The 13,524-nt window shown below is 50.1% G+C and overlaps 1 protein-coding gene across 5 annotated transcripts in view; it reads left to right on the plus strand.

Annotated features, from left to right (window-relative positions):
- Positions 1-1,267: 1,267 nt before the first annotated feature.
- LDLR (low density lipoprotein receptor) overlaps positions 1,268-13,524 on the plus strand; it is a 43,877-nt gene continuing 31,620 nt past the window's right edge. For 4 of the 5 annotated variants that reach the window (XM_025366453.1, XM_025366454.1, XM_025366457.1 and 1 more), the window contains exons 1-2: positions 1,268-1,522; positions 12,083-12,205. In XM_025366453.1, coding sequence (XP_025222238.1) covers positions 1,456-1,522; positions 12,083-12,205 — 190 coding nt within the window. In that variant the 5' untranslated portion in view covers positions 1,268-1,455. The remainder of the gene's footprint in view (positions 1,523-12,082; positions 12,206-13,524) is intronic. The other variant, XM_025366455.1, reaches the window with a different exon arrangement.

The following is a 13,524-nucleotide window of genomic DNA, read 5'->3' on the forward strand; positions in this document are numbered from 1 at the left end:
ATTTGAGAGGCATCATGATGCAAGAGGAAGAGGATTGCGTGAAGCCAGGAGTTCGGGACCAGCCTGGGCAACATAGTCCCCATCTATAAAAAAAATTAAAAATTAGCTGGGCATGGTGGTGCACTCCTGTGGCCCCAGCTATTCTGGAGGCTGAGGTGGGAGGACTCCTTGAGCCCAGGGTTGATGCTACAGAGAGCTGTGGTCACGCCACTGCATTCCAGCCTGAGTGACACAGCTGGAAATAATGATAAATAATAATTATAAAAAAATAGTAAAATTATTCTCCCTGATTAATCTTTTTTTTTTCCTACTGAGAGTTCAATTTGTCTCTTTTCTGCCTCGTCCCCTAGGTTTCCCTGAAATCCTGCTGAGAGGTTAGCACTCCCTGCCAAAGTCAGTCTGCAAAACCCCAGAGAAATCCAGCTTATTCCTGGGGAAAACCACCAAGACTGCCCAGCCCTGTGTGGGGTTCAAGCAAGTTTCTCACACGTGCCTTCTTGGCACGAGGTCTCTGCAATCCCATGAGTCCGCAAAGAGACTCAATTCTAAAAGTTGGTCTCCACCAGCTCTCTGTGGCTTAGGGGGTCAAGTTCAACTGTGAAAGCCCTGTTCTGTTTTGATTTTGCTTTGAGGGGGAGGAAGCCGCCCCTTCTGTTTGTTTAACTCCTTCTCCTAAAGGGAGAAATCAATATTTATGTCCAGACTCCAGGTATCTGTACCATTGATTTTTCAGATGTTTATGCTGATAATTCATCCAAAGGCAGGATCTCACAAAAACAAAAAAAATTTTTTTTTGGCTGTACTTTTGTGAAGATTTTATTTAAATTCCTTATTGATCAGTGCTTATAAGGTGATTTGGAATAACCATGTAAAAACAATATACAACGAAAGTAAGCTAAAAATCTATATACAATTCCTAGAAAGGAAAAGGCAAATATAGAGAGTGGCGGAAGTTCCCAACATTTCTAGTGTTTTCCTTTTGAGGCAGAGAGGGGATTGGCATTAGGCTATTGGAGGATTTTGAAAGGATGCTGTTATCCTTCTGTGGACAAAAACAACAACATATTAACAGTTAAACGTGGAGACATTTCAGGGGGATCTTTCAGAGGATGCATTTCTAATTTTGGGGGAGAGTCAGCTGTTCATCAGAGACCCGAATACAGCAAATGAAGTCGCCTGCCCTGGCAGCACTTTCAAAAGACTGGAGTGGGAATCAGAGCTTCACGGGTTAAAAAGCCGATGTCACATCAGCCGTTCAAAACTCCTCCTCTCGCAGTGAGGTGAAGACATTTGAAAATCACCCCACTGCAAACTCCTCCCCCTGTTAGAAACCTCACGTTGAAATGCTGTAAATGACGTGGGCCCCCGAGTGCAATCGCGGGAAGCCAGAGTTTCCAGCGAGGACACAGCGGGTCCTGATCCGGGTCGGGACACTTTCTGGCAGAGGCTGCGAGCATGGGGCCCTGGGGCTGGAAACTGCGCTGGACCGTCGCCTTCCTCCTCGCTGCGGCGGAGGCTGCAGGTAAGGCTTGCTCCAGGCGCCCACGTAGGGCGAGAGGGAATCCCCGGGGGGCCCCTTGGGAATTTTTTTTTTTTGGGTAAAAATAATCACTCTATCCCTGGAAGAGCTGTAGGGTAATGGCACGGGGTCCTTCCCAAAGGGCTGGAGGGGGCGCTGAGTAGGGCGCGAAGGTCGGGAGGAGTCTGAGGGATTTAAAGGAAACGGGGCACGGCTCGCCCCCAAGTCTCCACCAGGTAAGGGACACCTTCCTCTTATTTTTAAGACGGAGTCTAGCTATATCGCCCAGGATGGAGTGCAGTGGTCCGATCTCTGCTCTCTGCAACCTCCACCTCCCGGATTTAAGCAATTCTCCTGTCTCAGCCTCCCGAGTAGCTGGGATTACAGCCCCCCAACCACCATGCCCGGCTAATTTTTGTACTTTTAGTAGAGACGGGGTTTAACCATTTTGGCCAGGCTGGTCTCGAACTCCTGACCTCAGGTGATCTGCCCGCCTCGGCCTCCCAAAGTGCTGGGATTACAGGCGTCAGCCAAGGCGCCCGGCCGGGACCCCCTCTTCTAACTCAGAGCGGGGTGTGGGGACCACCAGTCCTAAAAGAAGGGACCACCTCCCCCCTCCTCCCCGCTTAAGTCCTTCTGGGGGCGAGGGTCGCGCGACTGGAGATCAGATGTCCAGCCTGGAGGTCCCCGCGGGCTCAGGGGTCCCGATCCGCTTTGCGCGACCCCAGGGCGCTACTGCCACCCTAGGTTGGGTGCAGTTCCCGGATTCCGCCGCGTGCTCCGTCCGGGGGCCACCCCCTCCCGCCTCTGCCCCCGCCCCTTTGGCCCGCCTCCCGAATTCCATTGGGCGCAGTCCGAACAGGCCACCCTCGAGCCACTCCCCTCATCCAATGGGAGGCGGTGGAGGTGGAGGCCGGCGTCTGGAGGGCGGGGATTGTGTACTAGCTGGGCGGGGCTGGCGCGGAAGTCTGAGCCGCACCTCGTCCAGGGCTAGGCGGCTGCCTGGTAGCCTTGCGTTCCTCCGCGGTTCCTGTCACAAAGGCGGCGACAAGTCCCGGGTCCCCAGAGCCGCCTCTGCGACATACACGAGTCGCCCTCCGTTCGCCCGGGCCCACCCGGCGAAGGCCCCGGTTTCCGCTGTGCTTTGTGGCGAGACCTCCATCCCCACCTTGTCCTGGGGGCCGCCCCCGCCCCGCCAGCCCCGGTCAAGTTCACATAGGGGCCCCCGACCACCCTCAAGGCCTCGGTTCCTTCCAAGGCTGAAACGTTGTCTCAGAATCTACCTCCTTGGTCTGAAGCCGAGATCTTCCGACCCCTTGGGGTGGCCTCGCCTCTTCAGAGGCTGTGAATGGCTTCGGTTCAGCTGTCCAAGTGGCAATTTTTCCTCTGGGTGAAATGGATTAGATTGTAGATTTCCACAGGAGGCTGGTTGGTGCATGATCCTGAGTTAGAGCTTTTTCGGTGGCTTTAAATCAGTTGCAGAGAGAAAGCCTCGCCCTAGACAATAGCTATATGGTCCTTTCCCTCCTGAGAACCAGCCCAACCTAGAAAAGGATTGGGATTGCCTGTTGAACAGAAGGATTGCAGGAAACTTTTTTTTTAATTGGCAAGGGGGGTTGGCTTTGACTGGAGGGAGAGCTTTGAACTGTCTTGAAATTCACGCCGTAACTAACACACCGGTTTCCTCTGGGAGGCCAGAGAGGGAGGGAGGGAGGGTGCAGTGAAATACGGATGATTATTCTTTTATTTTTATTTATTTATTTATTTTTTAACTTTTTGTAGAGATGAGGTCTCGCTTTGTTACTCAGGCTGGTCTTGAACTCCTGGCCTCAAGCGATCCTCCTATCTCAGCCTCCCAAAATGTAGGGATTACAGGAGTTAATCACCGCGCCCCACCAGGGATGACGATTATTGCAAACATTCTGCCACCCAGTTCTACAAAAGAAAGAGAGGCACTGAGGCCGGGCGCGGTGGCTCAAGCCTGTAATCCCAGCACTTTGGGAGGCCGAGATGGGCGGATCACGAGGTCAGCAGATCGAGACCATCCTGGTGAACACAGTGAAACCGTGTCTCTACTAAAACTACAAAAAACTAGCCGGGCGAGGTGGCGGGCGCCTGTAGTCCCAGCTACTCGGGAGGCTGAGGCAGGAGAATGGCGTGAACCCGGGAGGCGGAGCTTGCAGTGAGCTGAGATCAGCCACTGCACTCCAGCCTGGGCGACAGAGCGAGACTCTGTCTCAAAAAAAAAAAAAAAAAAAAAAGAGAGGCACTGGATTAACGTGTATTTCACTCACCAATGAACCTCTTCCTTAGGAGAAAATGTTAAGGGAGTCTTAAGCAAGACCTTGTTCGTTCATCACTTTAGCTGTCTCTCCCGCGGGGTGGCTGAGAATGTGATGTTTCTTCTGTTGTCAAGGAGACCACACCCCTGATGTTTCCTTCCAGACTTCTGAGAGCTTGGTGATGTGTGTTTCTAGCACTCCTAGCTGCGCTACCTCATGCTCCAGCTGGCTTCAAGGCATATCCAGGGGGGAGTTTCTTGTCATTTCCTTTACGAAGGGAAGTTGTTGGAATCTGAACACTTAGATCAAAATTAGGCAACAGTGGTGAGCGCAGCTCCAAACATGTCAATGGCTCACCAGAACTTGAGTAAGGGAGTTGTTTGCTTTAGCAAGCCCCAGGGTGATTCCTTTGTCATTTCCGGACTTACCTATCTTCCAGGGAACACTGGGAAAAAACAGTGTTTGTTGAGACTGAAAACCTGTAGGGAATTCTCTTCCTCATTCCTGCTCTTATCTGTAGACTTCCTCCGTGATAAGATCCAATTCTAGATGGGTCTGTTGTTGCTTGCTTTGATGGGTGCTTTGATGGACTTTTTTTTTTTTTTTTTTTTTTGAGGCGGAGCCTCGCTCTGTCACCCAGGCTGGAATGCAATGGCCGGATCTCAGCTCACTGCAAGCTCCGCCTGCCAGGTTTACGCCATTCTCCTGCCTCAGCCTCCCAAGTAGCTGGGACTACAGGCGCCCGCCACCTCGCCCGGCTAGGTTTTTGTATTTTTTTAGTAGAGACGGGGCTTCACCGTGTTAACCAGGATGGTCTCGATCTCCTGACCTCGTGATCCGCCCGTCTCGGCCTCCCAAAGTGCTGGGATTACAGGCTTGAGCCACCGCGCCCGACTTTTTTTTTTTTTTTTGATGGGCTTTTTGATGTCCTTTTTGCCTTCCACACTCTGTCCCAACTGTCAAGCAAATAGCCTTTTGTTGCTAAGAGGCTGCAGATGTAACTGACCAGCAGCAAACAGTGACAGGCTCTCTCTCCCGGAAACAAAATCAATCTCTGAGATCACTCTGGGGAAAATACCCACCTCGTTTGGAAAGAAGCGCTGATCAATTGATTTCTTTTCTTTTCTTTTCTTTTTTTTTTTGAGTCAGAGTCTCACTCTGTTACCCAGGGTGGAGTGCAATGGCGCAATCTTGGTTCACTGCCAACCCCGCCTCCCGCGTTCAAGCAATTCTCCTGCCTCAGCCTCCGGAGTAGCTGGGATTATAGGTGCCTGCCACCATGCCCGGCTAATTTTTGTATCTGTAGTAGAGATGAGGGTTCACCATGTTGGCCAGGTTGGTCTCGAACTCCTGACCTAGTGATCCACCCGCCTCGGCCTCCCAAAGTGCTGGGATTACAGGCGTGACCCACCCACCATGCCAGCTGATCAACTGATTTCTCATTCATTTTCAGCTGGCTGTGTTCCCTCCAGCCAGGGCATTTTTGTTTGTTTGTCTCCCTTTCAAGGAAATTATTCTAGCTGCAATTGTGGATTTCCTCATACAACTGTTTTCAGTAGCACGAGGAAAGAAAACATCGAAAGCATTCACCACCTCATTTGTGTGCTGGGGCAAAAAGCAGAAATGTGTATTCTTTCTGTTTCGATAACCTGTTCCTGACTTGTCACTCGTGACTTGAGAGCTCGGAAGCCTAGAGGACTAGAATTTATAGAGATTTTTTTTTTTTGAGACGGAGTCTTGCTCTGTCACCCAGGCTGGAATGCAGTGGCGCGATCTCGGCTCACTGCAACCTCTGCCACCCAGGTTCAAGTGATTCTTCTGCCTCAGCCTCCCGAGTAGCTGGGACTACAGGCGCATGCCACCACACCTGGCTAATTTTTGTATTTTTAGTAGAGACGGGGTTTTACCATATTGGCCAGGCTGGCCTCGAACTCCTGACCTCATGATCTGTCCACCTCAGCCTCCCAGGGTGCTGGGATTAAAGGCATGAGCCACCGCACCCGGCCTTTTGTGTTTTTGGTTTTGGTTTTTTGAGAGGAGCTCAGTGCTTTTTAGGCATCCTTAGCATGAGAAAAATCTGGGGATCCATGCTCTAGTTTGCTTCCTTTTTTGTTTTTTTTTTTTAAATGGAGTCTCGCTCTGTCACCCAGGCGATCTCAGCTTATTTCAACTTCTGCCTCGGGGGTTCAAGTGATTCTCATGTCTCAACCTCCTGGGTAGCTGGGATACAGGCACCCGCCCCCATGCCTGGCTAATTTTGTACTTTTAGTAGAGACAGGGTTTTGCCATGTTGGCCAGGCTGGTCTCAAACTCCTGACCTCGGGTGAGCCGCCCACCTTGGCCTCCCAAAGTGCTGAGATTACAGGCATGAGCCACCACACCTGGCCTAATTCGCTTTTCCTGAAATTCAAATGGTCTAATATGAAAAATGCCAACCTTGCTTGAAAGAATAAGAAAGAGGTATGGTTTCATTGGGCTGGTCATGTTTGGAACAGGACTGGCTTTGTCCCCTTGCTTGGGAAGGGCAGCATCTGTGAGGACACCTCCCTGATTTGCTCTCACTCAGTACTATTCTGTTCCTGAGCCGTGTCCCCACTAGCTGGGCCAAGAGAGCTCATTTTGCAGGCAACTGCTGTCTAGCTGCGCCTGTTGCAGTAAAATCCCCCTTCATTTTTCAAAGGAAGGGTCTTGTCCTGTCACCCAGGCTGAAGTGTGCAGTCATAGCTCACTGCAGCCTCCAGCTTCTGCACTCAACTGATCCTCCTCTCTCAGCCTCCTGAGTAGCTGGGACTACAGGCATATGTCACCACTCCCAGCTAAGTTTGTTTATTTATTTGTTCATTTATTGAGACAGAGTTTTGCTCTTGTTGTCCAGGCTGGAGTGCAATGGCGCGATCTCGGCTTACTGCAACCTCTGCCTCACGTTTCAAGCGATTCTCCTGCCTCAGCCACCAGAGTAGCTGGGATTACAGGCATGCACCACCACGCCTGGCTAATTTTGTATTTTTAGTAGAGATGGGGTTTCTCCGTGTTGGTTCAGGCTGTTCTAGAACTCCCAGCCTCAGGTGATCCACCCACCTCGGCCTCCCAAAGTGCTGGGATTATAGGCGCGAGCCACCACACCAGGCCACTCCCGGCTAAATTTAAATTATTTTTTTTTTGTTTGTTTGTTTTTATTTTTTGAGACAGGGTCTCCTGCCCAGGCTGGAGTGCAGATCACTGCAGCCTCCACCTCCCAAGCCTAAGCCATCCTCCCCACTCAGCCTCCCAAGTATCTGGGATTACAGGTGTGTGCCACCATGCCTGGCTAAGTTTTGTATTTTTTGTAGAGATGAGAGTCTCACTATGTTGCCCAGGCTGGTCTCAAACTCCTGGGCTCAAGCAATCCTCCCTCCTCAGTCTCCCTAAGTGCTGGGGAAATCCACTTTTGAAACACTGTCTGGAGAGGTGCCCAGGTGTTAGATCACAGAAATAGTTCATCGTGGGGTCCTCTCATGGGTGCAGTCTTGAGCCACCTGTGGCCAGCAAATATTTGGAGAATAATAGTCAGGGGAGAGCTTGAGGTTCAGGAAAAGATTTTGTTTTTCCTCAGGGAAAGTTTTTTATTGTTCTTTATCCCTCCTTAAAGGACCTTCAGGTGTTACTGACATTCCCAGTCTACCCAGTGGCACATTTAGTTTGTAAGCTGGGCCCTTATACAGAGGTAGGGAGGTGAGAGCATTGGATTAGTGGTCACCAAAGCTGCCGTCACCTAGTGGGGTGATCAGAGACTCCTCCCTTAAGATCTTTATCGCCAACGCCTCTGGCGCAACTTTCCTTTTTATTTATCGCAAACCTCCTGGAATCTCAATTGCTTTTTGCCCACCCGCTGTGTCAGCACAAGAAATGAGTCATTTCTTCCTTTAAGCACAATCGAAATTGAGCTGTGAGTCAGTGGGGTGTGTACAGTATTGTCAAAGCACCTCCAATGAGACATTCCACACAGATCTGTAGTTGGGCAAGATAATTATCAGTTTGTGACCACAACAGATTCCAAAGCTCAACTCATTTTCTTCTCTCTTCCTTCCCTTTTTTCTTTTCTTTTCTTTTTTTTTTTTTTTTGGACAGAGTCTCGCTCTGTTGCCCAGGCTGGAGTGCAGTGGCACAATCTGGGCTCACTGCAGCCTCTGCCTCCTGGGTTCAAATGATTCTCGTGTTTCAGCCTCCCGAGTAGCTGGGATTACAGGCATTCGGGTTCAAGTGATTCTCCTGCCTCAGCCACCTGAGCAGCTGGGATTACAGACATGTGCCACCATGCCCAGCTAATTTTTGTATTTTTAGTGGAGACGGGGTTTCACCATGTTGGCCAGGCTGGTCTTGAACTCCTGAACTCAGGTGATCTGCCCACTTTGGCCTCCCAAAGTGCTGAGATTACAAACGTGAGTCACCACGCCCAGCCTGTTCTGTTCTTTAATTCTCAAAACACCGTCTAGGAAGTAGAGATTGCCATTCTCCCCCATTTTACAGCTCAGGAAACTGAGTCCCAGAAGGATTAAGTCAGTTACCCAAGTCGTTCTCGTTAAATGACCTGGAAAGCCACTGAAGCCCAGGATTGTCTATCTAACCCCCTTACTACTCTGACTTTCAGGGAGTGTACATGAATGTGCTGGGTCAACTATCAAAGTTGAAATGGATAAAGGGGGCTGGATGCAGTGGCTCATGCCTGTAATCCTAGCACTTTGGGAGGCCGAAATGGGTGGGTGGGTTGCTTGAGCCCAGGAGTTTGAGACCAGCCTGGGCAACATAGTGAGACCCCTGTCTCTGCAAAAAATAAAAGCAAAAAGTTGGCTGAGTGTGATGGTGCACCCGTCTAGTTGCAGCTGCTCAGTTAGGCTGAGGCAGGAGGATCGTGTGAACCTGGGAAGTCGAGGCTGCCGTGAGCCTCAGTCATGCCACTGCACTCCAACCTGGGCGACAGACTGAGACCCTGTGTCCAAAAGAAAAGAAAAAAAGACATAGATATCCCTTTTAAAGTTAGGTTGTATGTGAATTACCTACAGCTCAGTTTCAACCGTGCTTAAAGGAGGAAATGACTCATTTCTGGCTCACGTCAAATTAGCCCAAAACATAGTGGCTTAAAACAACACATTCATGGTTTCTCAGTTTTTGTGTGTCAGGAATTTGGAAGCAGCACAGCTAGATGGTTCCAGCTCAGGGTCTCTCATGAAGTTGCAATCAAAATATTGGCAGGAGAGGAAAACATATTTTCAGAAGCCGCAGGCATAGGAAGGCTTGGCTGGGGTTGAAGGATCCACTTCCACGACGGGGCACTCAGTGGCTCTTGGCTGGAGGCCTCAGTTCCCTGTTGCATGGAGCTCTCCCTCCAGCTGCTTGAGTGGACTCATGACATGCAGCTGGCCTCCCCTGGAGTAAGTCGATCCAACAATGAGCATGGCCATGAACTAGGCTCAGAAGCCACTTGTTGTCACCTCTACATTTTCCTATCAGAAGTCCAGTGCCACTCCAGGGGACAGGAATTAGGCCCTGCCTTCTGAAAGGATTATCATAGAAGATGCAGTCATATATTCTTTTTTTTTTTTTTTTTTTTGAGATGGAGTCTCGCTGAGTCGCCTAGGTTGGAGTACAATGGCACGATCTTGGCTCACTGCAAGCTCCGCCTCCTGGGTTCACGCCGTTCACCTGCCTCAGCCTCCCGAGTAGCTGGGACTACAGGCGCCCGCCACCACGCCCGGCTAATTTCTTGTATTTTTAGTAGAGATGGGGTTTCACCGTGGTCTCCATCTCCTGACCTCATGATCCGCCCGCCTTGGCCTCCCAAAGTGCTGGGATTACAGGCGTGAGCCACCGTGCCCAGCCTATTCTTTTTTTTTTAATTATTCTTTTTTTTATTTTGTAGAGATGGGGTCTTGGTATGTTGCCCAGGCCAGTCTAGAACTCCTGAGCTCAAACAATCCTATCTCTGCCTCCCAAAGTGTTGGGATTACAGGCGTGAGCTACTGCACCTGGCAATGTGGTCATAGTTTCTTTTTTTTTGTTTGTTTGAGACAGAGTCTCTGTCGCCCAGGCTGGAGTATAGAGGCATGATCTCGGTTCACTGCAACATCCACCTCCCAGGTTCAAGCGATTCTCCTGCCTCAGCCTCCTGAGTAGCTACAGGCGCCCACCACCACACCCGGCTGATTTTTTTAGTAGAGACGGGGTTTCACCGTGTTAGCCAGGATGGTCTCGATCTCCTGATCTGGTGATCCGCCTGCCTCGGCCTCCCAAAGTGCTGGCTGGGATTACACGTATGAGCCACCACACCCGGCCTTTCTTTTTTTTTTTTTTTTTGAGACAGAATCTTGCTCTGTTGCCAGCCTGGAGTGCAGTGGTGTAATCTTGGCTCACTGCAACCTCCACCTCCTGCATTCAAGCAATTCTGCTGCCTCAGCCTCCCGAGTACCTGGGACTACAGGCCTGTGCCACCGCCCCTGGCTAATTTTTTGTATTTTTAGTAGAGATGGGGTTTCACCATGTTGGCTAGGATGGTCTCGATCTCCTGACCTGGTGATCCACCCACCTCGGCCTCCCAAAGATTCAACCATCAATCAAAAGTTATCGATGTACATATGTAGCTAGGCACGGTGGTGTGTGCCTGTAATCCCAGCTACTTGGAAGGGTTAAGGCAGGAGAATCGCTTGAACCTGGGAGGCAGAGGTTACAGTGAGTCAAGATTACACCACTGCACTCCAGTCTGGGCAACAGAACAAGACTCTGTCTCAAAAACAAAACAAAACAAAACAAACCCTTGTATGTGATTTTCCTGGAGAGCATCTGTTACACCTTCACAAAGATAAAAGGCAGACTTGGCCGGCCATGGTGGCTCACACCTGTCATCCTAGCACTGAGAGACTGAGGCAGGTGGATCACTTGAGGTCAGGAATTCGAGACCAGCCTGGGCAACATGGTGAAACCCTGTCTCTACAAAAAATACAAAAATTAGCTGGGTGTGGTGGCTGGCACACGCCTGTATTCCCAGCTGCTTGGGAAGCTAAGGCAGGAGAATCACTTGAACCCAGAGGCAGAGGTTTGCAGTGAGCTGAGATCGCACCATTGCACTCAACAGAGTGAGACTCTGTGTCAAAAAGAAAATAAAATTTTTTTTAAAAAGGCAGATTGTTTTTTTCTTCTTGGTCTTATTACCTCATTATAGTAACAATAAGTGCATAGTGCATGCTGAGATAAGCAATCATAATTTGTTATTGCAGCCAGGCACGGTGGCTCCCACCTCTAATCCCAGCACTTTGGTCAGGAGTTCAAGGCCAGCCTGGCCAATATCGTGTACTGGGCAATACAGGTTTTTTTTTGAGATGGAGTTTTGCTCTTGTTGCCCAGGCTGGAGTGCAGTGGTGCCATCTCAGCTCAACACAACCTTTGCTTCCCGGGTTCAAGCGATTCTCCTGCCTCAGCCTCCTGAGTCGCTGGGATTACAGGCATGTGCCACCACACCCAGCTAATTTTGTATTTTTAGTAAAGATGTGGTTTCAGCATGTTGGCGACGCTGGTCTCAAACTCCTAACCTCAGGTGATCTGCCCACCTTGGCCTCCCAAAATGTTGGGATTACAGGCGTGAGCCACCGCGCCCAGCTGCAGTACAGGTTTTTTGTTTGTTTGTTTGTTTTGTTTTTTTTTTTGAGATGGAGTCTCGCACTGTGTCACCCAGGCTGGAGTGCAGTGGCGCGATCTCGGCTCACTGCAAGCTCCGCCTCCCAGGTTCAGGCCATTCTCCTGCCTCAGCCTCCGAGTAGCTGGGACTACAGGCGCCCGCCACCACGCCCGGCTAGTTTTTTTTTTTTGTATTTTTAGTAGAGACGGGGTTTCACCATGTTAGCCAGGATGGTCTCGATCTCCTGACCTCGTGATCCGCCCGCCTCGGCCTCCCAAAGTGCTGGGATTACAGGCTTGAGCCACCGCGCCCGGCCTTCAGTACAGGTTTTTAATATGCGAAATACTCTTCCTTTCTTTATGAATGTGCATGGAAATTCTAATTTGGAATCAACAACATCAGTCTTTGTTGACAAGTGTCTGTCTCTCTTGGGTGTCTTCCTTGTGTCCTCCACTGTATTCTGGGGTTCATAAAATTTCAGTTGTTGTGGTTGCTTAATTTCCTGGGAATCAGACTGTTCCTAATTGGATGATATTTCTGGTTAATTCTATAGTTGGCAGGAAACAGGCACAGGAAACGTGGTCAGTTTCTGATTCTGGCATTGAGTAGACCCTTTCTCCTTTTCCTCTCTCTCAGTGGGCGACAGATGTGAAAGAAACGAGTTCCAGTGCGAAGACGGGAAATGCATCTCCTACAAGTGGGTCTGCGATGGCACCGCTGAGTGCCAGGATGGCTCTGATGAGTCCCAAGAGACGTGCTGTGAGTCCCCTTTGGGCATGATGCACTTTTTTTTTTTTTTTTTTTTTTTTTAATAGAGACAGGGTTTTGCCATGTTGGCCATGCTGGTCCTGAATTTCTGGTCTCAAGTGATCCTCTGGCCTCGGCCTCCCAAAGTGCTGGGATTACAGGCACCACGCCTGGCCTGTGACACAATTCTTAACCCCTTTTTGATGATGGCAGCTGGAAAAGTGGGCAGGGGATTTTGATGTATCCAATCATTAATTAGGAGGTGGGGAGAGAATGAATTATTGGAGCTTTCCTTAAAGCCATTAAATGGCTTTTTTTCCATTGATGTGAATTTCACATAACATGAAATTAACCAGGCCGGGCGCGGTGGCTCAAGCCTGTAATCCCAGCACTTTGGGAGGCCGAGGCGGGTGGATCACGAGGTCAGGAGATCGAGACCATCCTGGCTAACATGGTGAAACCCCGTCTCTACTAAAAATACAAAAAACTAGCCGGGCGTGGTGGCGGGCGCCTGTAGTCCCAGCTACTCGGAGGCTGAGGCGGGAGAATGGTGTGAACCCGGGAGGCGGAGCTTGCAGTGAGCCGAGATCGCGCCACTGCACTCCAGCCTGGGCGACACGGCGAGACTCCGTCTCAAAAAAAAAAACAAAAAACAAAAAAAAAACATGAAATTAACCAGCTCAGTGGCATTAATACATTTACAATGCTGTGCTGTGTGGCCACCACCTCTATCTCAGTCCAAAACTTTGCATAACCTAATGTCTTTTTTTTTTTTTTAAGAGATGGAGTCTAATTCTGTTGCCCAGGCTGGAGTCCAGTGGCACAGTCATACCTCACTGCAGCCTTGACCTCTTGGGCTCAAGCGAGTCTCTTGCCTCGACCTCCCAAAGTATTGGGATTACAGGTGTGAGCCACTGCACTCAGCCTAATGTCCAATTTTTTTTTTTTTTTTTTTTTTTGAGACGGAGTCTTGCTTGGTAGCCCGGGCTGGAGTGCAGTGGCCGGATCTCAGCTCACTGCAAGCTCCGCCTCCCGGGTTTACGCCATTCTCCTGCCTCAGCCTCCCAAGTAGCTGGGACTACAGGCGCCCGCCACCTCGCCCGGCTAGTTTTTTGTATTTTTAGTAGAGACGGGGTTTCACGGTGTTAGCCAGGATGGTCTCAATCTCCTGACACCTCGTGATCCGCCCGTCTCGGCCTCCCAAAGTGCTGGGATTACAGGCTTGAGCCACCGCGCCCGGCCCTAATGTCCAATTTTTAACAAGCTCCATTAAATGCCCTCTGTTTTGACCCATAAAGGGGTAGGCTTGGCCGGGCACAATGACTTGTGTC

This window comes from Theropithecus gelada, chromosome 19 (assembly GCF_003255815.1).
Source record: "Theropithecus gelada isolate Dixy chromosome 19, Tgel_1.0, whole genome shotgun sequence".
NCBI classification, from domain to species: Eukaryota; Metazoa; Chordata; class Mammalia; order Primates; family Cercopithecidae; genus Theropithecus; species Theropithecus gelada.